Source organism: Podarcis liolepis (assembly GCF_965112155.1).
Source record: "Podarcis liolepis genome assembly, chromosome: Z".
Taxonomy (NCBI): Eukaryota; Metazoa; Chordata; class Lepidosauria; order Squamata; family Lacertidae; genus Podarcis; species Podarcis liolepis.
Genome location: NC_139570.1, coordinates 48,294,827 through 48,319,278, shown reverse-complemented (window position 1 = coordinate 48,319,278; position 24,452 = coordinate 48,294,827). Strand labels below are relative to the sequence as shown.

At 47.5% G+C, this 24,452-nt stretch overlaps 1 protein-coding gene across 2 annotated transcripts in view; it reads left to right on the top strand.

Annotated features, from left to right (window-relative positions):
• ABCA2 (ATP binding cassette subfamily A member 2) overlaps positions 1-11,565 on the top strand; it is a 102,391-nt gene extending 90,826 nt beyond the window's left edge. For both annotated transcript variants that reach the window (XM_083485647.1, XM_083485648.1), the window contains 8 exons: positions 1,519-1,660; positions 2,400-2,534; positions 2,969-3,072; positions 3,288-3,380; positions 4,005-4,107; positions 4,963-5,100; positions 6,793-6,999; positions 8,379-11,565. In XM_083485647.1, the coding sequence (XP_083341773.1) occupies positions 1,519-1,660; positions 2,400-2,534; positions 2,969-3,072; positions 3,288-3,380; positions 4,005-4,107; positions 4,963-5,100; positions 6,793-6,999; positions 8,379-8,414 (958 nt within the window). In that variant the 3' untranslated portion in view covers positions 8,415-11,565. The remainder of the gene's footprint in view (positions 1-1,518; positions 1,661-2,399; positions 2,535-2,968; positions 3,073-3,287; positions 3,381-4,004; positions 4,108-4,962; positions 5,101-6,792; positions 7,000-8,378) is intronic.
• Positions 11,566-24,452: the final 12,887 nt, after the last annotated feature.

Here is a 24,452-nt window from a genome sequence, read left to right as displayed (position 1 = left end):
GGATAGCCTACATGAAATTCAATAAATGATGGGATATGATGTTCCCTTTGACACCTTGGGATACTTAAAGGGGTTGGTAGACTCGTATTGATAAACCCTTTACAGTGGACGTTCAGGTTGCGAATGTGCGGGAGGCACGTTTGCAACCTGCAGCGCCATGTATGTGCATGCGCGGGTTGCGATTCGGTGCTTATGCGCAAAGCACGATTTAGCACTTCTGCATATGCGCGAGCACCAAAACCCGGAAGTAACCTGTTCCAGTACTTCTGGGTTTCGGTGCGTCTGTAACCCAAAAACGTGCAACCTGAAGCATCTGTAACCCGAGGTATGACTGTATTTACAATTGCAAGCATTTTTATTGCTGGGCTCTCACCCATTCCAGCCCTCTTGGAGTGATTAAAAACAAGAAAAATCTGGGACACTGTTTTGTCAGTTGAAACAAACTTGACTTCCTATGAAGTTACAACTAGTTGCTGATTCTAAACATGGCATATTTTAGTTATTGTTTTTAACTAGTTTGTTTTTATTACTTTGTGTTTTATTACATTGTTTTAAAAGTGGGTAGGGTGCCAGACTAGGGTCTGGAAGACCCAGGTTCAAATTCCCACTCTGCTATGAAGCTCACTGGGTGACCTTGGGCTGGTCACACTGCCTCTCAGCCTACCTCACAGGGGTGTTGTGAGGATAAAGTTTGTGCCATCTTGGAGGGAAGAAGGTGGGATATAATTGCCGTTAGCAGCAACAACTTGGGGGGCAGGCGGGAAATAAATACATTAAATGATAGCAATAATTGGGTGTCAAGGACTGGCTGAGAGTAGTGGAATGGTGGGAGGAACCAGCTGAAAAACTCTCGGGGGAGGAAAAGGCTCAGAGCCCAGGGATTGATGCTAGAATGATGATGAGTGGTCAGAGGGAGAAGACCGAAAGGAGGAGATGTCAGAAACTGAAGAGGTAACAGGGCCTGGTGAGCAGAGAGAGTTTGTGTCAGAGAAAAGTCCAGAATCAGAAGCTGATGCAGGAGAGCAGGGAGGGCAAGAGGCAGAGATTAGTCTGGCTGGTGGAGAGGTGCAAGTGTCTCCCCATCATCCTGCAACAACACCCTCTCCCCACTGGGTCTCCCAGAACCAGAAGAAGTGGTATGAAGTGGGAGGGGCAAAAACAGGCACGCAGGTGGGGTGTCAGATAACTTGGGGAAGCCCTGGAGAGCAGGGGACTTCAGTCTCTGCAACTGCTTCATAGGGGCAAGATGTATTGAAGAGTTCCTACGCGCATTAGGCCTGACACTCCTGTGTCTTTCTAATAAAGAGTTGACTCCACTCACAGTATCTGAAGAAGTGTGCATGCACACGAAAGCTCATACCAAGAACTAACTTAGTTGGTCTTTAAGGTGCTACTGGAAGGAATTTTTTTATTTCCACTCACTTGGTACGATTTACTGCTGGCTCACTCCTGACATCAGGGCTCCTCAGAGGAACTGACTTCTTTGCTTTGTCCCCTTGTTCCTCTCTGTCTCTGTAGCATCTTGAAGGACATTCTCCAGGTGCAGCAGAGCTTGGGCTACTGCCCACAGTTTGATGCTCTCTTTGATGAGTTGACGGCGCAAGAGCACCTGGAGCTGTACACCCGACTGCGCGGCATTCCATGGAAGGATGAGGAGCGGGTGAGCAAGCAAGTTGTGGAGGGGCTGCTTCCTCCGGGGGCAGTAGCAGAGAGAAAAAAGGCCCGGGTGACTCTGGCCTCTTCTTTCCCATGGACCTCTACCGGGTGGCTGGTTTGCTGGTCAGCCTGGACTGCTAATGACTGGGGCAATGGCTAAGCTGTGCATCACAGCTTTGAGCAGCAGTAGACTCGGGGCAAACAAGGAGCTGCTGCCGCTTCGTACAATGCATAATTAACTTGTGGAACTCATAGCCACAAGATGTGGTGGCAGCCACTGGTGCAGATGGGTTTAAAAGAGTGTTGGGGGATTTACAGAAGGGGTGAGAGGTTTGCTAATGGCTGTCGTCATGGCTCTGACCATCAGTTGTTGGTGGCAGAGTGTGGGGTGGTGGGAACCAGTGTTCACGCCTTGCCTAGGAAGCTTATGGCTGGCCAAACAGGATGCTGGGCCACGTGAGTGCTTCCACCAAATCCTGCAGGATGATTCTGATATTCTTAGGGTAGCTAAGAATGAAGCCTCCATGCCCAGATACAGTGCATCTCTTTTAGCATCAGTTAGGCTAAGGAGGAGGAGCCTGGGAGGGCCATTGCCTCGTTGCCCTGCTGAGGGGGCTGCCTGGAGGCACCTGGCTGCTGGTTTAGGTGAACCTTTGGTCTGATCCAGCAGGGCTCTTCTCATGGGGTTACCTTCTCATGGGGGTACCAGTTGTGTGCAAGCAGTTTCCTCTTTGCCTTCTCAGGTTGTGAAGTGGGCACTAAAGAAGCTGGAGTTGGCCAAATATGCTAACAAACCTGCCAGCACCTACAGTGGCGGCAACAAGAGGAAGCTATCTACAGCCATTGCCCTGATTGGCTACCCAGCGTTCATTTTCCTGGTGAGGAGAGGAGGTGGGGTTAGGGTGCGTGGCACTCAAGAGCAACCACAGCTTCAGTACTGTGTAATACTTTTTTCTGTCCCTAGGTGCTGCTATTGTGCTAGTGCTGTCTCTCTCTCTCTCTTTCTCTCTCTCTCTCTCTCTCTCTGTGTGTGTGTGTGTCAAAGCCTATAGTCCTCTAGCAGCACCTAGCAACAGAACCCTGGCAAAGAAGCCAAACCAAGTCTCCAACCACAAAAGATGACCATGTAAATTGTAGGAAATGTGTGTTCAGTTAAATTGGGTTTCCTGGGTTCCTCCTTCCTTTGATGATTTATATTCAGAATCCATGGCAACGGACAATAGGCTTGCATGAAGCCAACCCGAATGACGGTAAGGCTTAAGGATGCCCCTGTGGGCAGCTAATTCTGCCATTTGCCCCCTTTTCCTGGCAGGATGAACCAACCACTGGCATGGATCCAAAGGCCAGGCGTTTCCTGTGGAACCTTATCCTGGACATCATCAAGACGGGCCGCTCAGTGGTTTTGACATCACACAGGTTGGTGGGGCCTTGGGGTGCCTTTTTCTGCTTCATGAGACCCAGGGCAAGGGGGCGGGGCATGAACTGAGGCAATGGATGGTTCGCTGGAGTAAGGGCTTGTGATTGCCTGCTCACTCTGCATTGGGAGAAGATCATGTGGGCGACTCAGACCCAGCGTGGTCTACCCATCCAGGCTGGCTTTGTGCTGAGGCCCTCTCCTTTGTCTCCCTCAGCATGGAAGAGTGTGAGGCCCTCTGCACGCGCTTGGCAATCATGGTGAACGGGCGCCTGAAGTGCCTGGGCAGCATCCAGCACCTAAAGAACAGGTGAGCGGGAAAAGGTCAAGGGGCACCAAAGGGTTCATCAAAGGGACACTCTTCCAACCTCTGCTCATTCGCGTGAGAACTGGGCTGGCTGTGGGTGCAGATCCCACGGGACAGGACCAGCTCTGTAGTTGAAGGCGTTCTGGCTAAAGCGACTCCCCTTCCTCTGCCATCAGGCTTACCTGCCTATGGAGGCAGTGTCTTCAACGGCATGGGGCAGCTGCGACCAGTCACTCTCATGACTTCCCACACTGCCCCAGAGGTAGAGCAGAAGGCCATTGTGGGAAATTGAAGGAGGGCTGGATGCAGCCACCTGGTCCTGCTCATAGGAGGCCATGGCAGCTTCCCAAGGGTGCTGGATCTGGCCTAGCCAGGAGGCCCTGCTTCCATGGGTACCTGATCTGAAAAGGGTCTGGATCAGGCCCTGCCTTGCCCCGGGGCCTGACAGGAAGCGGTGCTGTAAGTTTCCTCTGCACTAAGCATCACTTTGAAAATTGCTTGTGAAGGTGCGTCATGGTTGCAAGCCAAGGTATGAGAAACCAGGGCTAACTTTTGCTGGCGAGGGGCGTATGAAGAAAGAGAAATGAGAGTGGCATGGTTGGTTTCCTGATCCCTCTGTTCCTCTAGGTTTGGAGACGGCTACATGATCACGGTGCGGACCAAATCCAGCCTGAATGTCAAGGAGGTAGTGCGGTTCTTCAACAGGAACTTCCCAGAGGCTGTCCTCAAGGTTAGGCTCCTCCCAGCGTGAGAATGCCCAGAGGCCCTGCTTCCTGCAAGCCTGGCCCCTGGCTGCCTCTGTGGTGGAGGGAGCAGATGACAGAGTTCTCTTTAAAGGGGGATTTCATGTCTCTGTTCCTGTGTAGGGGGAATTAGGAGGTCCACTTATTGGAGGTCAATAATAACAAGATAATTAAATCAATAACATTGGTTGACTGAACCTGCAAAGAAGCAACCTCACCTGTGGAAGTTGCTACCTTGCAACCAATAACTGTTATTGAATTCAGTAAGGGAAGTCCCTAGTTTCCCCAACACCTTTCCCAACCTCTTTTTGGCAATGCATCTCTAAAATCCTGATTCCCTCCCCCACCCTACCTGTGACATATGATTGTTATTATTCAAAAAGTGAACTATTCACTTGGAGGAAGGCTAAAAGGCCATTAACTGTTAATAACTCATCCTTGAATTGCCCCCCTTAAAAATCAAATTGCCCCCTATGGGGCGTGTGCCCCACATTGGGAACCACGACCCTACACCTAAACTGCCAGTAAGAGAACATAAAAAGAGCCTGGAGAAGTTTGTGCGGCATTGAAAAGGGAACTGTAATGAAATGATGTTCAGAGGGAGATTCAGCAGAGCCCCCACCTGAGTGCCCTGCCCACAATCTTGGTGCCAGATGAAAAATGTGAGGAGTCTAGGCATCTTGCAAACTCTTCTGAGCTACTCAAGACATCTTGCATTCACTCATGCGGACATAGCACTGGGTATTAAAGTCCACCAGGAGACAGATTTGGAAGGGAATGGGGTGCGAAAAAGGGAGGTGCCATTCTGGTGCTGTGCTGATGTTTTGTCTCTGTTTTCCAAGGAGAGGCACCACACAAAGGTGCAGTACCAGCTGAAGTCAGAGCAGATCTCACTGGCTCAGGTCTTCAGCAAGATGGAGCAAGTGGTGGACATCTTGGGCATTGAGGATTATTCCGTCAGTCAGACCACACTGGACAATGTGAGTGCTGGAGCCTCTCAGGACCATTCCCTGACCTCTTGAGGGTGGAGCCATCAAGAGCACCCGGCTATGGGGAACCAAGGGGCTGATAATAAGTGGTTATGCCATGGAGGTTCTGTTTAGCTCTCATGCTTGATAGCCATCAATAAGGCCTCCTCCCTTGACTTCTTCTATGAAGCCACCTAAGCCAGTTGGCTATTTCCACACCACTCAGTGGAAGAGCAGCTGCTTTGCATGCAGAAGGTCCAGTTTCAGTCCGCGGTTTCTAAGCTGGCAGGGGATGGGGAAGACCAGTGACCCAGAGAATCATGGCCAGGTGGACAGACAGCTGTCCCGATAGAAAGCAACTCCTTGTGATACATTGGACTTCTTGGCAGCAAATTTCATATATTCATTATGCACTGTGTGACAATCTCTTCTAGGGGTATTGTGGGACATAATATGAAAAACTGGTTTCTTAAAAATAACAGCAGCACCTTTGAGGCAAATAGCAATTAGAGGCAGGGGTGAGGAGAGGTGATTTCCAGAAGGTGCCTAATGTGGGGTCCCAAGCCATACTGGGATCATTTGCCATATCAGGGTCCCAAAAGGCTGTCTTCATTAAATGAAAGTGGCTGTTCTCGCTCTCCTGAATATCCTTGCCAATCCATTTCATGCAGAGCGGAGGCTTGGGTTCTCTTGTTAGGAGAGAGGGAGAAAAACTTCACTCTGTCCCATTCATCATGTTGCAGACTTCTGCAATTGCACTCTCCCTTTTCCCCCAAAGCTAAATAGGTCCAGACTCATTATCTTTTCCTCTTAGGGCAGGTGATCAGCTGCACACCAGAGATGTATGTATAGGGGCATTGCAATGCAGGCATTTGTATTTTCAATCCCTTTGCTAATAATACGCTAGCATGGAATTTGCCTTTCTCAGAGAAGTGAGTGCACTGAGTTGGCCTTCTCAATGAGTTCTCTGCCATGACCAGTTCGCACTTCTTACATCCCTGGAATTTCTGGTTAAAGGGCTTTTGGGGAACAGGAGTGGAGGTGACTTCTATCCAAAATTCCAGAGATTAGTTGGTGGGGGTCAGGCAATTGACTCCTTGGCCTCTTTGTTGTAAAAGACAAAACAAAACAAAAAAACCATCAAAGCAGTTTACAAAGAAAAAGAGCAAAACAAAACAAAAAAATCAGTAAAAATATAAAATATTCAAATAATAATTAATATCACCGATAATGTAAACATTCTACGTGTCTGGGGAGCAAACAAAAATGTTTTTAGCTGGTGCTGAAAGGACTACCGAGAAGGTACCAGCCTGATGTCAATAAGCACAGAGTTCCTAAGTGCAGGTGCTGCCTCACTAAAAGCCCCATTTCTTCCAAGTGTGGAACAAGAATTATGTGTCACTTGTAACTAGCACATATCAAAGCGATTGAGTGGGCATATACAGGGTAAGGCAGTCTCATATATGGGGGGGGGGTTAAAAATTGTCCAGTAGCATCTTAGAGACCAACTAAGTTTGTTCTGGGTATAAGCTTTTGTGTGCTTTCACTTCTTCTTATACCCAGAGCAAACTTAGTTGGTCTCTAAGGTGCTACTGGACAATTTTTTAATTTTTCCGACTGCGTCAGACCAACACAGCTACCTACCTGAATCATATATATGGAGTAAGACTATCACTTTGCTCTTCTCATCCTCCCCATCCGCAGGTGTTTGTGAACTTCGCTAAGAAGCAGAGTGACAACCTAGAGCAGCAGGAGAGCAGCCCGGCCTGTTCAGTGGAATCGCCTCTCCAGCGCTTGCTGAACCTTCTGCGGCCCCGTGCAGCCCCAACTGAGCTGCGGGCCCTAGTGGTGGAGGAGCCTGAGGACTTGGAAACAGATGACGAGGGCCTGATCAGCTTTGAAGAGGAGCGGGTGAGAGGACTGCTCTCAAGGCAGCCATGATACTATTTTCTTTTTCATTTATTCTTATTTGAAGTTTACAGTTGCAAGAAGAAAGGAATTGCACTTTGAGTTATGTATTAGAAAGAGGAAAAAGATAAATTAAGCATCATCATCCCCCCCCCCCGTATAGGTACTGATGAGAGAGTCCCTAATTTGCTGGTGTCTACAGTCTGAATGGGACGCGGGTGGTGCTGTGGGTTAAACCACAGAGCCTAGGACTTGCTGATCAGAAGGTCGGCAGTTCAAATCCCCGTGACGGGGTGAGCTCCTGTTGCTCAGTCCCTGCTCCTGCCAACCTAGCAGTTCAAAAGCACATCAAAGTGCAAGTAGATAAATAGGTACCGCTCCGGTGGGAAGGTAAACGGTGTTTCCGTGCACTGCTCTGCTGGCCACATGACCCGGAAGCTGTACACCGGCTCCCTCGGCCAATAAAGAGTCGGTCATGACTGGACCTAATGGTCAGGGGTCCCTTTACCTTTTTACAGACCGAGTGAGAAGTGTGAGCTTGCTTTGGCTGGGTAATCTCATTTTTATTAGGTCTAATTTGAGATAAAGTCTCGTCTCCTCATCAACACAAATAAGCCTTTCTCTTTTCTCATCTTTCATATTGACAGCATGATGTTATACTCTACTCAATGCTTTTTTCTGATGCTGCTCAATGGTACGCAGTGTCAGCTCCCCCACCCCCAAATCTTACAATAATGTGGATGGAGGGTGGGGAGAGCCAACATGCAACTGTGGCTAAAAGGAGGGTTGCAAAAAACAGGAGCCTGAGGCGGCAGCAGCAAGAAAAAGGTGGTCCTTGTTTGGGCTTGTAGTAGCTGCTCTCAGTCAACAAGTTGCGCCGTTTTCCTTCAGCTTCCCTGCAATGCGCACTCTCCCCTTGGATGTGCTGCTATGCTGCTGCGAGCAGCTGGGTGAGCATGAGCATCGCTTCCCTTTCATTTCTGCTCGCTCTTTCCATGTTGGCAGGGGAGGAGAGAGGAGGGAAGAAGAGAGATGAAGAAGGGGAGGAGGCAGCAGCCTCTGCTGCTAGAACCACCGTCCTCCTTGAATCTTCCACCACACTTGGCATCCTCTCCTGCCACTGAATTAAAGGAAGGCATTAATGCAGCCATCTCTTATGGAATGTGGCAGCTGCCGTTGGTCCTGTGATTCTTACCTGGCAAGACAGTTGGACTGCAGCATCTGGTGGATAAATGGCCATCTGTCAGCTGTAGATGTCCCTTGTGTTTTTCTTTTATTTCCCCCCTTCCTCTAGCCCAGGGTTTTGCACCAGTTATTGCAGAAAGTGCCATGTCCCAAATCATACCGTACTATTTTTGTACATCTTCCTTGTCTCCCCACAGGCTCAGCTCTCCTTCAACACCGACACGCTCTGCTGAGGAGTGGAGAAGATGCAACCCCCTCCCTCGGCTTTTGGAACCACCATGGACTCCGCCTCCCCCCACCCCCTCCTTGACATCTACCTTCCTTGGCCCTCCCCCACAACCTCCATCAAACCTCTGTCTAGCGGTAGTAGACAACTGCATGAGGCAGGTGGTGAGGGGCCCACCACACAAGCATCTGATCTGGGCAACTTGCTCTGGGCGGTTCCGTGTTGGCGGCTGGCAAGACCTGCAGAAAAGGAACCGGCCCAGTTGTTGGGGGTGGGAAGACACACTGCCTGAGTTGTGTCTGCAAGGAGAGCAGGAGGGCTTGCGTAAGGGAGCGTTTTTCCAGAAGCAGGAGAAGAGATGGAGACCCCCTGAGCCCAAAAGTTGTCAATTGGGACAGAACTCTGGTGTGTTTCTTTTGGTGGCGGGGGGTGTGTGTCGTTAATGGAGGGGTGTTTCCTGACTCTGAAGCAGCCAGCTAATTAAACAACTTGCCTCTGGGATCTCTGGAGGATGTTTTTCGAAGAGGGCTAGCTGTTGAGGGGAGAAGCTTCATCAGAATGGCACTCCAAATATGAGGGCTGTTTGGGTGGACTGTGAGGGCTGCTTTCTCGCAGGGCTTATTTGTCGGGAAGACCCTCCTTCCCCCTCTTTCTTACTTTGTCACTTAACGCGGGACAAAAAAAGGGATTGGTGGCACCACTTGCTTCTTACAGAGCTGGCAAATGCTGTTGAATCAAGGGCAGGTGTGCACAGGATCACACACTCCCTCTGTCTCTGCTCACTCTAACTTAGGCCTGGATTCTTCTGGGGTTTTTTTACAAAATGAATGATCCTGCCGTGCTGCTCTCTACAACACCCACCTGCCCGAAGCACCCAACTAATACTGCTACTCCTCCTGGCTGAAAACCACCTAAAGCTTTCAAAGGCAGAAACCTCTAGTGTGGAGCTTTGCATAGTTGAGTGCTTGGGGTGCGGAGAGAGGGCTTCTTCTCAGCTGAACTTGCTGGAAACCTTTGCTGGAAACGCCCCTCTGCCTGCAGTTTTGTCTTGGGGTTTGTAGGGAGTCCTCTAGTGAACGTACTCTTGAGCTGAACCTGAGCTACACACTCATTGTGGCAATAGAGCACAGAATGCAGGAAGTGTTGGACCAGCAAGTTTAGGAAGAGTTGCTGCTGGCTGTCCTCCCAGGTCTGGCCTCTCTCGCAGTCACGACTTATCAGTTGGAGTTTGCCTTTGAAGGATTGCAGTCCAGCCAGCTGAGTGCTGCATATTCTCTGAGTAACCAATGACAGACACACACACACACACACACACACACAAAAACACACACCAGCTCTCTGGTAGTGTGGGCCGTTTTATCTTGGCCAGCTTCTTGTAGTCAATCATTTCTGGCCTGATGCCCCTGGAAAGTTCACAGGCAAGGGTACATTTGAAATAGACTGCCCCAGCCATGGGGGCTTGGTTGAACCGCCATGTCTCATAGCTATTGTCTCCTGTCTCCTCCGTGAATTCTTCATGCCCAGTGAACCATCACCGCATCCTGCCTGCAGAGGGAGTGCGAGGTTCCCTTTAATAAAAATTTTGGCTTGGAATAGCGGTTGACCATACCAAAGAGGGTTGAAATAGCAAATTATGCAGGGAATATTTTCCACCTCATCCCTCGCCATGTTTAAGTGGACTCTGAAGACTGAAAGTGGGCTTCAAAGCCCTCTTGAACATGGCAAGGAATGAGGCCTGCTGCATCCCCAAAGGGGCAGAGTTCCACTGCTCTGGGGCCAACACTGAAAAGTCTCTTATTACAGCTGGCAATTCACCTGGTAAGTCTTTTTAACATGTAGATGCCTTAGCAAAAAAAGACAGGTAGATGACGCCTTAGCAAAATCTCTAGATTGATATATATAAATAGGTTCAGGTAACACCAGGGGATGGGAAAGCCCCATCTGTTCCTGAAACCCTGAAGGGCTTCTGGTCAGAGTAAGGACTAGGCTAGAGGGATAACATGGCATAAGACACCTTCCTGTAAAACTCTTTTTATTAATAGTTTAGGCGAGCACTGGAATAGAGCACACTGGGCTATACTGACTTAACTATAAAGGCACTTCATTTCCTCCCCCAAATGCTGGCCGCGGAGTCTTTACTCTCTCTCTCACACACACACACACACACACACTATGTCTTTCTGGTTGGAGTCTGATGGCCATCCTTTGGTACCTGGCAGCTTGCTGGTTCCTTACTCATTATTCACACGCATACACACGTGCATCTGTCTCATTTCACTGTCCTTTCATTTTTGTCTGGTAGACAATACTGGAGAAGATGGATGGACAGTTGGATCTGGTTTAAGGCAGCTTCTTATCCTGACTCCCCCCCCCAAACCCCCAAGCAGCTGAGCAGAATTTGCCAAATTGAGCCACTTGACACACGGGATGTGTTGATTTACAAACTGCATTTTGAAAAATCTGAGGATTTGGGGCGTTGATTTTTATAATTTATTTTTAGTGTATGTTGAGCAAGTGCAAGGTTTTTATTTATTTGTGTTAGGGTTTTGTGGAAGTGTGTGTGTGTGTGTGTGTGTGTGTGTATACACACACAATCTTGGCTAGATTAAGGAGGGAAGGAAGATCCAAGGAAAGGGGCCAACTGCATGCATGAGAGTTGGGAAGTGGGGCTTTTATTGCAGGTTCCCAAAACCTGAGTAGTTTCAGCTGCTACAGCTCAGGCAGCTTTTGGTTAACAACCTGATCCCTGGAAACTTCTGTTTTTGAGCTCTGCCAAGAATGCACCTTGGAAGTCTGGAGCAGAACGTGAGACTTTCACCCACATCTATGAGGAGCAGGCGAACTGAGAGACTCCTCCGGATCCAGCCCTGGGTGGGTCTGCGCTCCTGTGATTCTTGCTCTCCGGTGCTCTGCCTTAACACTCTGGGCTATCTTCTCTTTCAAGTCTCCCCCAGCCCCTTGACATGTGCCACCTTTTCATGTACTGTGCCTCACCGGGCTGGAGTCCTTCCCTTCAATTGGTTTGCATGGGAAGAACTGGCTGTTGGCGAGGGCCTTGCAAGAGCCTGTATATTGCAAGCAAAAAACAAAAAAACCCAACAAACCAGACAAACAAAATGTGAATATAATGTTTGTTTTAATAAAAATATAATAACCAACTGGTGGTTGATGCGTTCTTTATAGCAGGGATGGACAGGTTTTAGGCTGGCGGGAATATGCTTTGCTTCTCATGAGAACCCTTGAAGTCTGCCAGCTGGAACTGGCGTTCAGCTGATTAATTAACATTCTATGGCTTTTTAAATGGGGGGGGGTTGGGTTGTTTTTGTTTCATTATGTATTTTTTATCTTCGTTCCATATTTTTCTGTTGTCAAGCTCCCTGGAATTGTCGCCTGAAAGGTGGTTAACAAATTTAATAAATAATACCGTAATAATAATTTGGTAAGATAAAATGGCTCAGAAAGGTAGACAGTTGCAGGACAGGTTGCCTGCAAGCACACATTTAGCCCAGGATTTTTTTGTTAGTACCAGAACTGAAGCACACTCTCCCTCCCTCCCTCACATACAAACACACACATGACCCTACTTAAGTTTTTTTCCATTCTCTCTTCATTTCAGCACAGTGCAGAGGTTGCCCTGAAGTCAGTGCTTTTATCACTTGAGTAGCATGCTGGGTGAGGAGAAAGAGGTCCCAGTGTTTCCCATGATACTCTGCAATTTTGGGTGAGACACACACAGAGACAAACACGTGTGTGTGTGTGTGTGTGTGTGTGTGTGTGTGTGTGTGTGTACACACACACACACCATCAACTCCTAAAACACCAATGTGGTAATCAAGATATACAGTACAGTGGTACCTCTGGTTACAAACTTAATGCGTTCTGGGGGTCCATTCTTAAGCAGAAACTGTTCTTATCCTGAGGTGCGCTTCTGCTAATGGGGCTCCCACTGCGCGCATCTTCCACACACGATTTCTGTTCGCATAATGGGGGAAAGCTTGCAACCAGGAGCTGCTACTTCTGGGTTAGCGGAGCTCATAACCCGAAGCATTCGTAACCAGAAGCGTTCGTAACCAGAGGTACCACTGTATGCCAGCGCAAAATAATCACTAAAATGTTTGCCTGCTCAAAAACAACTTTAAACAGCTACATTTGGCATAGAAAGGTCCGCAAGAGAGGCTACACACTGAGCTGCCTTCCTCTCCTATAGAAGGAGCTCCTTTCTCACCTCATGGCTGGCTGGCTCCCTCCCTGACCTAGCTGTGCTCTGCTGTCCAGGCAGAGGGACGGATAATAATAATAATAATAATAATAATAATAATAATAATAATAATAAATAAATTTATTATTTATACCCCGCCCATCTGGCTGGGCTACCCCAGCCACTCTGGGTGGCTTCCAACATAACATTAAAATACAGTAATGCAACAAATATTAAAAGCTTCCCTAAACAGGGTTGGGGGCGTGTTGCTAGTCAGCAGAACAGGCTCTATGACGGGCTGGCAACCACAAGCGGCCCACGGGGGTTGTTTAAGCAGCCCACAAGCCGCCCCCGAGCCAAGCCGCCCACTCGGTGAGTCCCCATGCATTGCGCTAAACCGGCGGAGCGGGGACTTGCTTCCACAGCGCTAGAAATTGCACATGCCAGACATGATCCTGCCCGCGGAGCGATCTCTGCGGGAGTGAACCAGCCCAGGCGAGGTAAACCTTGCCGACCCCTGCTCTATGACCCTAGTGAGGAACTGTTTGCGTGGCGAGTTCCCACCTCTCCCCGAGGAAATAAAGACACAGGACACAAGAATTCAGGTTAATGGGTCAAATTGGGCCACAACTTTATTGATTACAGTGGTGCCCCGCAAGACGAATGCCTCGCAAGACGGAAAACTCGCTAGATGAAAGAGTTTTCCGTTTTGGAGGTGCTTCGCAAAACAAATCTATGGGCTTGCTTCGCAAGACGAAAATGTCTTGCGAGTTCCTGCGGGGTTTTTTTCCCTCCCCCCCTTTTTCTAAGCCGCTAATCCGCTTATCAGCTGATCCGATAAGCCGCTAAAAGCCGCTAATCCGTCAGTGGGCTTGCTTCGCAAGACGAAAAACTGCTAGACGAAGAGAATCACAGAACGGATTCTTTTCGTCTTGCGAGGCACCACTGTACAGGAATTGAGCGGTATTGGCTTAGGCATCGGTCCTAACTACTAACCGGCTTGTAAGCCAGAAGGGTTAACCACAAGTGGGAGGAGTTCTGCTGAGGCACGTCAACTAGGACCTCCCCCCCGTGGGGGCGTGCCGTGGGCCCACACCTCCTTAGGCTTAGGACAAGGCCACGCCCCCCAGAATCCTTTACCGGACTACCCTTGTTTGGGGAAGGTGATGGCACTCCTTCCCCCTCAGTGGCGTAGCGTGGGTTGTCAGCACCCAGGGCAAGGCAAGTAATTTGCACCCCCTAACCCGTGGATTTGCGCCCCCTAACCCTAACCCCCAGATGTTGTCCCGGCCCCCCCTGACCCCCCACGCTACGCCACTGTTCCCCCTTCATTTGCATAACAATAGGACAGCACCCCCACCAATGCCTAACCGCCAGTACCAAAAGAGTTGTGACAGTTTGCTACGAGGTAGGCGAAAACCAAATGGCTGGTGCCAATCTGCCATTGGGGAAATTCCTACCAGGCCCCTTGACAGCGACCGGAGTTCATAGCAACGTCAGAACCTAGCCTAAAGAGGGTGGGACGGGAGGGAAAGCCACGTCAGCTGCAGCGAAGGAAAGAGGAGGAGCCTCAGCTGCAGCAGGTTTAAATAGCCGAGGCCCCGCCTCCGGAGCCAGCCAATTGGTTGGCCCAGGGTAATGATGCGGCCGGGGATTCCCTCTGCTATAGTGGGGGCTGGAGCCAGCCCCCCCCCGGGAGAGTGGGGAGGGGCTTGAAGCCCGCAACCCCACCTCCTATGTGATCGTGGAAGTGGCTTTCTAAAGCCAGGCTTCTCCCTCCCTGCTCAAGAGGCCAGTCCCTGATGTTAGCAGAAAAGGGAGGCAGTGTGAACTCCTCACAATGTGTGTGTGTGTGGGGGGGTAATAATGACTTTTTAAAAACCCCACAGCCAATTCTAACAATTGTAGGTTAAGGTTACCAGGTTTTTTTCAATGAATCCGGGGACACTTTAAATAAATACATACATACATACATACATACATACATACATACATACATACTGTACTACACGTTCTGGACGCTGATGCTGCAGAGGGGCAGCTGTCACCTTGACCTCAACTGCTGTGTTTCCCCTTCCTCCGAGGCTTCTATCTCCTTTCTGGGCAGCCCCTGAGTTGTTGGTTCTTCGGTGGTCCTGGTGGGGAAATGGTGCAGGGTCAGCAACCTTTTTCAGCCGTGGGCCGGTCCACTGTCCTTCAGACCATGTGGGGGGCCGGACAATATTTTGGAAAAAATAATGAACGGATTCCTATGCCCCACAAATAACCCAGAGATGCATTGTAAATAAAAGCACACATTCTACTCATGTAAGAACACCAGGCAGGCCCCACAAATAACCCAGAGATGCATTTTGAGTAAAAGGACACATTCTACTCATGTCAAAACACACTGATTCCTGGACTGTCCACAGGCCAGACTGAGAAGGCGATTGGGCCGCATCCAGCCCCCGGGCCTCAGGTTGCCTACCCCTGCTGTAAGGCAGTCTGACTCCCATCACCCATCGTCTATTTTCCAGTAGGACAGTAGTTACTGTCTATGCTTGAGGGTCCCCTTGATCGGGGGAGGGGGGGGCTTCCTTGGCTGCAGCCTCCGCTCTTCACAAGTCAAAAGAGGATCCACCAACGGCTTACGGTCTACCCAAGTGGGCTTTGGGTGGACATGATTGATTCCATTAGACTGGTCTTTTGATCTGGGTCAGCTGAACAAACTGGGCATTTGATACTTCCAGTTGAAAAGGTTTGTGCTGGAGAACAGGACGTGAACCCATGTCAGTTGTGCCTGGAGACCTGCTGGCATTTGCCTCAGAGGGTAAAGACTCTGTGGAGTGGATGTCAGGCTTTTTCCTTTCTCATGCTGCCTTTTTAACAACCTGTTTTCCTACATCAACTAAGGCAGTTCCCAATTCATCCCCATCCCTCAGAGTAGAGGTCTGTGGGTCCGTCCCCCCCCCCACTTTCTCCAAATTAGCAAGGTCTCTGCTCAAATCCTCTATGCCACAATCCAGCAGGGAGATTTCAACCTCATTGGCCTCCCCTAATTTGGCTTCTCCACCTACAGCACCAAATTCCCTCAGCTTGTCCAGGGGACACCCAAAGGAGCCGGGTGTCCTCTATTAATCCTGCAAAGGAGGAGCAGGAGGGGAAGCAGAGCTCACCTTGAGCACTGCCTCTAATGGATATTCTAACTTTTAAGCTTTGCGCCAGGGCAAGAGGCAGCAACAGCAGTTCCCACCTCTCCCTTGCACAGTCACTACTGCCTCTGTTCCCCTCAGTTGGGAGACACCAAATCAAAAATGTTTATTCGGCTTTACGCCCATCATAAAGCACAACACACAAAACAAATCAAATAAAACAGCGGTCTCGTACAAGCCACAAGTAATATAACACAATTCACAGCTCACAAGGACGAATATTGGCAAATCAAAACAAAAATTTAAGATTAAAGTTAAAAATTTAGGCACTACGCTAAAATCAATATCTGATGTCAATATCAAAAATTCTTATAACTATCAATAATCAGCTAACATTCCATTCCGTCTCTTGAACGAGAGGACGGCTGTTAGGAATTTAGCAACCTGTAGAGTAATATAAGGATCTACATCTTGAAGAACCCAGGCAAGCTGTAGGTCTACTGGTTTGTCAGCCATAGGCTGGATTATGGAGTTTAGTATACTAGCACGAGCTGAACTGTACATAGGGCAGATAAACATAACATGATGTAAAGATTCAGATGTTTTCATTTCACAAGCACACATTGAAGGGACTTGGCCCTTAGTGAATCTATGTCTCAGCACGTTTGTTGGAAAAACATTGAACCTGGCTCTAATGAAGGCATATCGGTGAGATGGTTGGGAGACACCTATCACCACCACTCGTCTCCTCATTCTCCTCTGGGGAGGGCAGGAATCATTCGATGTGCTGTGCCTTCCAAAGCCTGCTTGGAGTGCTCTAAGTCTGCCCCTGCTGCTCTTGAGTCTTCCCCTCTTGTCTACTGGAGCTTATTTTGATATCATGGGGATCAGTTACAAAGGCAGGAACCGTACGGTTTGAGTACTTCCTATAACTTCCTCCCGGCTGGCCATCTCCAGAGTGCAATTCTCTTTTTCCAACATCATCTCCATGGAAGATAGTAACAAACTCCAAAGGAAAATTCAGGTGACTATGTTTAAAAATGTGTAGGGAGCATTTGTGAAGATGAATGGTCAACCAGGAAGGGTGAACTGATCACCCTTTTCTCATCCCTGGGCTGCTCTTCCACCTTCCATGATGATATCATCTGATTCTAATATTCTCCTCACCCCTTCCTCACATTCTGCAGGGTTACCGTAGAGACAGCAGGAAACAACTTTGCACCATCACTATTCCGTTGCCCACTTCTTACCAGACGTTGTTCAGTAAGCAGTGTGAGGCGTGCTCTCAGATTAGATAATTGTGGTTTTTGTGTCAGCATTCCTATCAACATGGCAGGTAGGAAATTGTGCTATCTAGATGCTCTCCTGATCTGCTTCATTGTCCCATGAAGCAGACAGAGAAGCCAGCTGAGAAGGTAAGGATTTATAGCCGGGGAATGGATGAAATCTTTGGACAACTTAGAGACAGTAACATACATGCAAGTGGATGCTGCGATAGACAGCAAGAGAGAAGGGAGAAAGGCAGATTCTCTGAAAAAGCCACCCCAGTTAGTCAAGGTCCCAGCACCCCCCATGGGGCTTAGATAAGCCATGACTAAGGCCCATTCAATGGCCTACTCTTGAATATATATTTCACAAGATGTGCCGATAAATTCTGAGGCTCCTTCAAAATCACATATTTATTTTCAGTACTACTGTCCATCTACATTGCGTTTTGTAGAACAATGTACATTGCAATGTCATTGCAAATGACAACATTTTGGAGGTCCCAGGTCGCAAAGTGGTTAGATTGGTCTCAACTAGGGCCAGGGCCTTTTCAGTACTGGCCCCGACTTGGTGGAACGCTCTGCCACAAGAGACCAGGGCCCTGCAGGACTTGACATCTTTCCGCAGGGCCTGCAAGACAGAGCTGTTCTGCCTGGCCTTTGGTTTGAACTCAGTCTGACCCTTATGTTTCCCTCCCCTTATGGTCTTGATTTATTGGCTACTTTTAAAATGAGGCTGCATTTTAAATTGCATTTTAACCTGCATTTTAAATTGGGGTTTTTTCTTCCCCCCCCCCCATTATGTTTTTACTGTGATTTTATTGGTATTAGCCGCCCTGAGCCCGGCTCTGGCCGGGGTATAAATATAAATTATTATTATTATTAGTCCAAAGCAGCTTACGAACAAAGAGTTTATAGGGAGCAACAACACAAAACATCAGTTTGGGAGGAAAAGCAGTAGATAAATACGCAAATATCCATCAAGATCCACATTGATCCAGAACCGAAAAGCAGTTTGGTTAGATTCCGCTCTCGTGTGAGAGCCTGAAATAGCAATTGTTCTTTAGATGAATGATGATCTTTGTTGCTGTTGTAACCCCTATCTCACCGAATTGTAGAAACAGGTGAGCTTAACAGGTATAAGATTTAGCCAGTGCCTAAATCTTTAGCCAGAGTGGGCCTCTACCATCGTGGAACCTTAGCCCCCATTCCACAGGAACAGAGGAACCCCTCTGTCCAGATTGGGAGCTCTGTCCCTATGCTATTAGCCACAAACAAGGAAATGCTTCTGGTCCTCCAGAAGGTAGAACCCCAAACCCGCCTGGGACCTACTCGTACAGGAGTGGTTGCAAACAGAAATGAACAAAATTCAGGCCTCTTTGCAGAGGATATAATTTTATGCACCTCTGACCCTATCACAGCAGGAAAAATCTATGTACAGAGTTGGAACAGTTCTCCAGGGTCTCAGGATTGCAAGATACTTTGCAGAGGTAATGCTTTTTCATACACCACCCCATTCACATGCAGTAGACTTTTACAGCAATGTTGAAGATTCCAATAGCTAGGGAAAGTTTAAGATATCTGGGGGTGCAAATTACCCAAAACCTGAACAAACAAGTTGTATCAGTTTAATTATAGTACAGTTTGGAAAGCTCTAAATATGGATATAAAACATTGGAATAAATGAAGACTCTCCATTATAGACAAACTAGTTGCATTGAAAACAATGATTGTACCTCCATTTCTTTTCTTCCAGACTTGGGTGAACGCCTGAGATGGATGAAGACCCTGGAACCTGTCCCTAAAGGAATCCAACAAAGCCCACCCACCCGTGGGAAGCAAGATAGGGGAGACCTGGCCATAAAAGGGATAGGCATACCTAACCCCCCAAAAGAGAACCCCCAAAGAAGCCCCAAAAGTGGAGAAAGAGGGCATCCAAGGCATCTGAGGGAACAAAATAACCCTGGAGGAAAGGCCTAAAAAACACTCCAAAAGCTTCTTTCGGCTGATGCCCCCTCCCCAGCTGAAGCCAGCAGCCCAATTTGGGCAGAGGCTGGCACCCCTCTCCCTGCTCACCCATGTGGATTACTGCAAGCCATTAACATCTGACTCGCATCCATATGGGTGGGCACCCCTCTCTCACCTTTCCTTCCCTACCCGCTGGAGACCCCTGCCCAGCATTGGTGGCAGGGGTCCCACGCTACCTGACCCACCACCTTTGCCCCCCAACCCTCCATATTGCCAGACACCCAGCCCTCTGAAGTAACACCTCCAGGAAACCTCTCAGCTTTGACACAGAGGGAAGGATGTCTCTTTCTAGGCGCACACGGAAGGAACTTGCTTCTTAAAAAATCTCCGGCACAGCTATGCAACACCACAGGAAACATTTTGTCAGGGATAAAGGGTTGGTAAAGTTTGCTCTCCTTCCCGCAAAGAACAAGAGTCTGTGCTTAAATGATCAAACAGTTCTGCCATCAGTTTAGTTGCTGGTGTGATTTTCAATAGGGCCGCGGAGTCATAAGTTATTTTCATATTCTTTTGGCAACAAGCCCTACCATACGCTCTTTCCCTGGTTGGCATCTCCCAAATTTGACCGGGTTAATCTGGACACCTAGTGAACTCACAAGCCCCGACTAAACCTGTTAAACTCATCTGTTTCTATAATTTGTTGAGATAGGGGTTACAACAGCAACAAAAATCATCATTCCTCAGCCACTAGTGGAAGAAAAAGACATAACAGCCAAGAGACATAATACAGTGGTACCTCATGTTACATACGCTTCAGGTTACATACGCTTCAGGTTACAGACTCCGCTAACCCAGAAATAGTACCTCGGGTTAAGAACTTTGCTTCAGGATGAGAACAGAAATCGTGCTCTGGCGGCGCGGCGGTAGCAGGAGGCCCCATTAGCTAAAGTGGTGCTTCAGGTTAAGAACAATTTCAGGTTAAGAACGGACCTCCAGAACGATTTAAGTACTTAACCCGAGGTACCACTGTAGTTAAAAACAGCAGGAAGAGCGACACAGCGGCCACTAGTGGAAGAAGAAGTCATAACAGCCAAGAGACATCATCCCTCTCTCACTGCCTCCGTTTCTCCCCCTTCTATTTGCCAGGAGCTGATGGGACCAGCGGCCATTTAAAAATAATTATTATTATTACAATTATAAGTCGTGTGTCCTTGTTTCTTAATTTAATCCTTTTACATTGTTTTGTATGATTTGTGGTATTTTAGGTATTGTGGTTTGCTGCTATTTTTGTCGATTATAGATGAGCAATTCTTCATTGTAATTGATAAGTGTAAAGAGTTTAATTATTACCTGCCAATGTTTAATTTTAGTGTTTGCTGTTGGATTCTAATGCATTATTGCATACTGCTTTATTTGGTATAAGTTGTTTATCTTAAAGTTATTGTGACTTTTCATGTAGGATCTGATTGTTGTTGTTTAGTCGTTTAGTCGTGTCCGACTCTTCATGACCCCCTGGACCAGAGCACACCAGGCACTCCTGTCTTCCACTGCCTCCCGCAGTTTGGTCAAACTCATGCTGGTAGCTTCGAGAACACTGTCCCACCATCTCGTCCTCTGTCGTCCCCTTCTCTTTGTGCCCTCCATCTTTCCCAACATCAGGGTCTTTCCCAGGGAGTCTTCTGTTCTCATGAGGTGGCCAAAGTATTGGAGCCTCAGCTTCAGGATCTGTCCTTCCAGTGAGCACTCAGGGCTGATTTCCTTCAGAAGTGATAGGTTTGATCTTCTTGCAGTCCATGGGACTCTCAAGAGTCTCCTCCAGCATCATAATTCAAAATTCAATAGTTACTATTAATGTTTAATGTTTTATTATTATTATTGTGTGTGTTGGAAGCTGCCCAGAGTGGCTGGGGGAACCCAGCCAGATGGGCGGGGTATAATAATAATAATAATAATAATAATAATAATAATAATAATAATAATATAATTAGAGGGAATAGAATCATCCTTGAAGAAAGGCCTGTCAAGAACATGCAGGTCCTATCGACCTAAGCTGATGCCCCCTTCCCAGCCCCACTCCCTGCTGAGGCCAGCACCCCACTTCGAGCCGTTACGGAATTTCCGTGGGGGGGGCACAGTTGCGTTGTGGGTCTCGCCTATCCCAGAAACGCTCCCCCACCCCCATACTTAGGGCGCGAGACGATGAGCTCAAGAAAACCCTTTCCATACACTGTTGCACCAAGCACCACTTACTGTATATTTCATTAATAAAGACTCTGTTTCCTTTTTGTTTTTGAAACCCCCTTATCAATATGAACAAGGACTTGTGAATGAACTCTGTGTTTGCATACTACTGCGTATAGACCAATCAAAAGCGTCGGATTTTGACAGCTAGCCAATAGCGATTAGCGGATAGCGGCCTCTAGTGGACAGAATCTCTTCCCACTCAAGCTGCCTTTCCCCTCTGCAAGGTGACTCAGCTCGACCTTTTGCGCGCTTGTCTGAGCGGCTGCCCGCTGAGAGAACAATGGATTCAGTCTATTAAAACGTCATTAGCTAGGCTTCGATTGCTAAGTTGATACTTTGTTGCAATAAATGTGTCAAAGCCCCTTGCCCATAGACTGTCAGCTTGGAAAAACCTTAAACCTTCAGAAAAATCATATAAAATAAGTAGTTTGACCAATTCTCTTCATTCCAACGCCATTTTGGCCTTAAGAAAAAGGACTTCCTTCCCCACCACTTCCTGCCATAATCTCTCAAGCGTGAGGGCACGTACACCCCCACCCCAGGGAAGTGCCCAGAATGTCAACTGCTGAGCAGTTAGCTGACTAAAGAAACCCAGAACCCACCACCGAACTTGCCCCCAGGGCCTGGGTGCGCAAAGGGATTTATAACGTACCTTTGGATGGTGTGTACTTAAGAGGCGTTGAGACATGTTCGCCTATGTCAATCTTGTACCTGGACATGTTTTGCCTATGCTAATTTGTAAATCCCTCTGTAACCCTCCCCTTTCATGACATGTCAGTGATGTAAAGATGACGTATCAATGATGCTGTACAAACTGTATTCTGGGATATTGTGGGAAGTTTTAAAAGTCAATGTCACCCCATTCTCGGGGTTCTTGCTCCTGTAGGTGTTAAGTTGTGGGTGAACATATCAGACGACACAGCGATTCTTCAAACAGCTCTTGTTTATTCAGAGGCCAGAACAGAACTGAACTGAAGGGTTCAGTCAGCCTGCTTATATAGAGCTCCAGTACAACGTAACTGTAACAATTTTCTAAAACTATCCAATCACTGAATGTCACTTTCGATCCCTTATTTGCATAACTATCTACAGTATCCCCCAACTGGCTCAGGGTGAGAACTTCAGTACATAACAGTAGGAACCTGTTGCGCAACAATAAAGATATTGGTCTACTGACCGCTATTTTGCTCTGGTTTGTGGCTGGGATTCCCTTCCTTTATGACCGCAAGTACCCGCAGGCTCTGCCCAAGGAGCTGGGCTGTTGAGTAGCCTCACACCCCGTAAATTTTCCCTTTCAGTGCAGAGACTGACACCCTGCCAACCCATGCGTATTATCCAGAACCATTGCCAAAACCATCAGGCTCACATTCACGTGGATGGCCACCCACCTCTCAGCTCTCCCTCCCCAGCTGGTGGAGACCAGTGCCCAGAATTACTGGGAGGGTACACTCTACCTTGCCAGCTTTGCCAGCTCATACCTCCAGGTTCCCAGACAAAATGCAAGTGTGATAGGAATTTTGAGGTCTTAGGTATATGTTAAATGTTCATAAGCGTACCAACCAAGCACATACATAGATCAGCACAGGAAGACCGACCTGGAACTATTTTGATTCCCAAACTGAGCAAATGTTTTCTCTGCAAGGTCAAAGTGGGAAACCTCCCCATTGTCTCTTTCCTCACAAATCCTGTCTTAAGGGCACATTTAAGATATGAATAGGGTGTGAGCCTGTGACCTGGCCCAGGAACTAAGTATTTATCATTACAAAAGACTGGCCAGGCTCCCCAGGCAATCCAATCTAGGAAGCAGGGTATCTAATCAAGTAACCTGCCAGACAGGAGATAAACAAGGACAGGAGAAAAACAGCAACAAATTTCTGTTTTAGACCGCCTTTTCTGTGATGTAGGTATGATGTATCTGGGGGTGGTATTGAGCACCACCCCTTCTGTGATGTATGTATGATGTTTCTGAGGGGGGTCTTGGACTCCAGGGCGGGCAATTTAAAATGTCTATATAAGGCCTTGTGGGCCATTGTTCTGGGTTCCTCCTCCCTCCTGCGATATGGCTGGTGAGGACCCTTTTGCAACAGATCAATAAAGATCAGGCTTACTAGCTGCTTTGCTTCTCAATATTCTCTGGTTGGCCTCTGTTATCCTCTCCTACCAATAGGGAACCCAGGTAAGGACTCTATATGGGCTCTTGGATACCCCATAAGGGGGAAAGGGCAGATTTTTGTTAACAACACAAGTTAAGACCTTCAGCCTCTCCACCATACAAAAGGGATACAAAAAGGAATTCTGTGCAGGATGCCTCCATTGTCAACAACTGAAGAACAACCGCCCATCCGAGGGGCAATGAAAAAGCAAGCTGAAGGAGGGAGGGAGGAGGCAGCACATTGGATATCCGAAGGGAGGATAAAAAAAATTTGTGAACTGAAAGAAATGAGCATATCGAGTCTCTATGGCTATCCATGGCATTACTGAGGGATCTATAGGTTCGATCTATTGACTAAGGCGAGTCATAGGCCATTGATGACAGTATTGTTTACTCCCCCCCCCCCAACATATTTTCTAGGAATAAGAGTAAGGTTATTCTACAGCAACCTCACTGCTTCCACAGTGAGAGTTCATGATAGTCTGAATTACTCTAATTAAATTAAATTATTCTAAACATAGAAATGTTTACAGTAGAACTTGCCAGTTGCTTTACCTTGTAAATTTTAAGTTTTAAATATAGTTTGTCCATCTATCAATGAATAAAATGAAAATGAAAACATAAATATATAAAGAGTAAGACAGTATTGTAAATCAAGTATAAAAGGTGCTCTTCTAGCAGTGGGGTTATATATAATTGTCATAAGAGAGTCAGGGTCAGAGAGGGGAATAAAGGTAAAATGATCCTAATGATATCATCCTACCCAAAGTCTCACAATAATAATAAACTGTGCCTTAAAGAATGCATTGTTGGGAAGATGCCATCTTACTGTGTCTCTTCACGTATCATTGAATGTAATATAATGTGTGCCTTTTAGTGCATCATCTTAACGTAACGTGCCTGTTGCCATGTACCTCTTTCTCCATGAAGCTATCCTTTTAAAAAGTATTGAATGTATCCAAAATGTAGTTTGCTGTACTTTTCTGAATGTATCCAAAATGTAGTTTTAAAATAATGTAACAATCTAAATATTTCAAAATGTATATACTTGACTCAATATTGTATCCAAAAGGCTGCCAAAACTCAA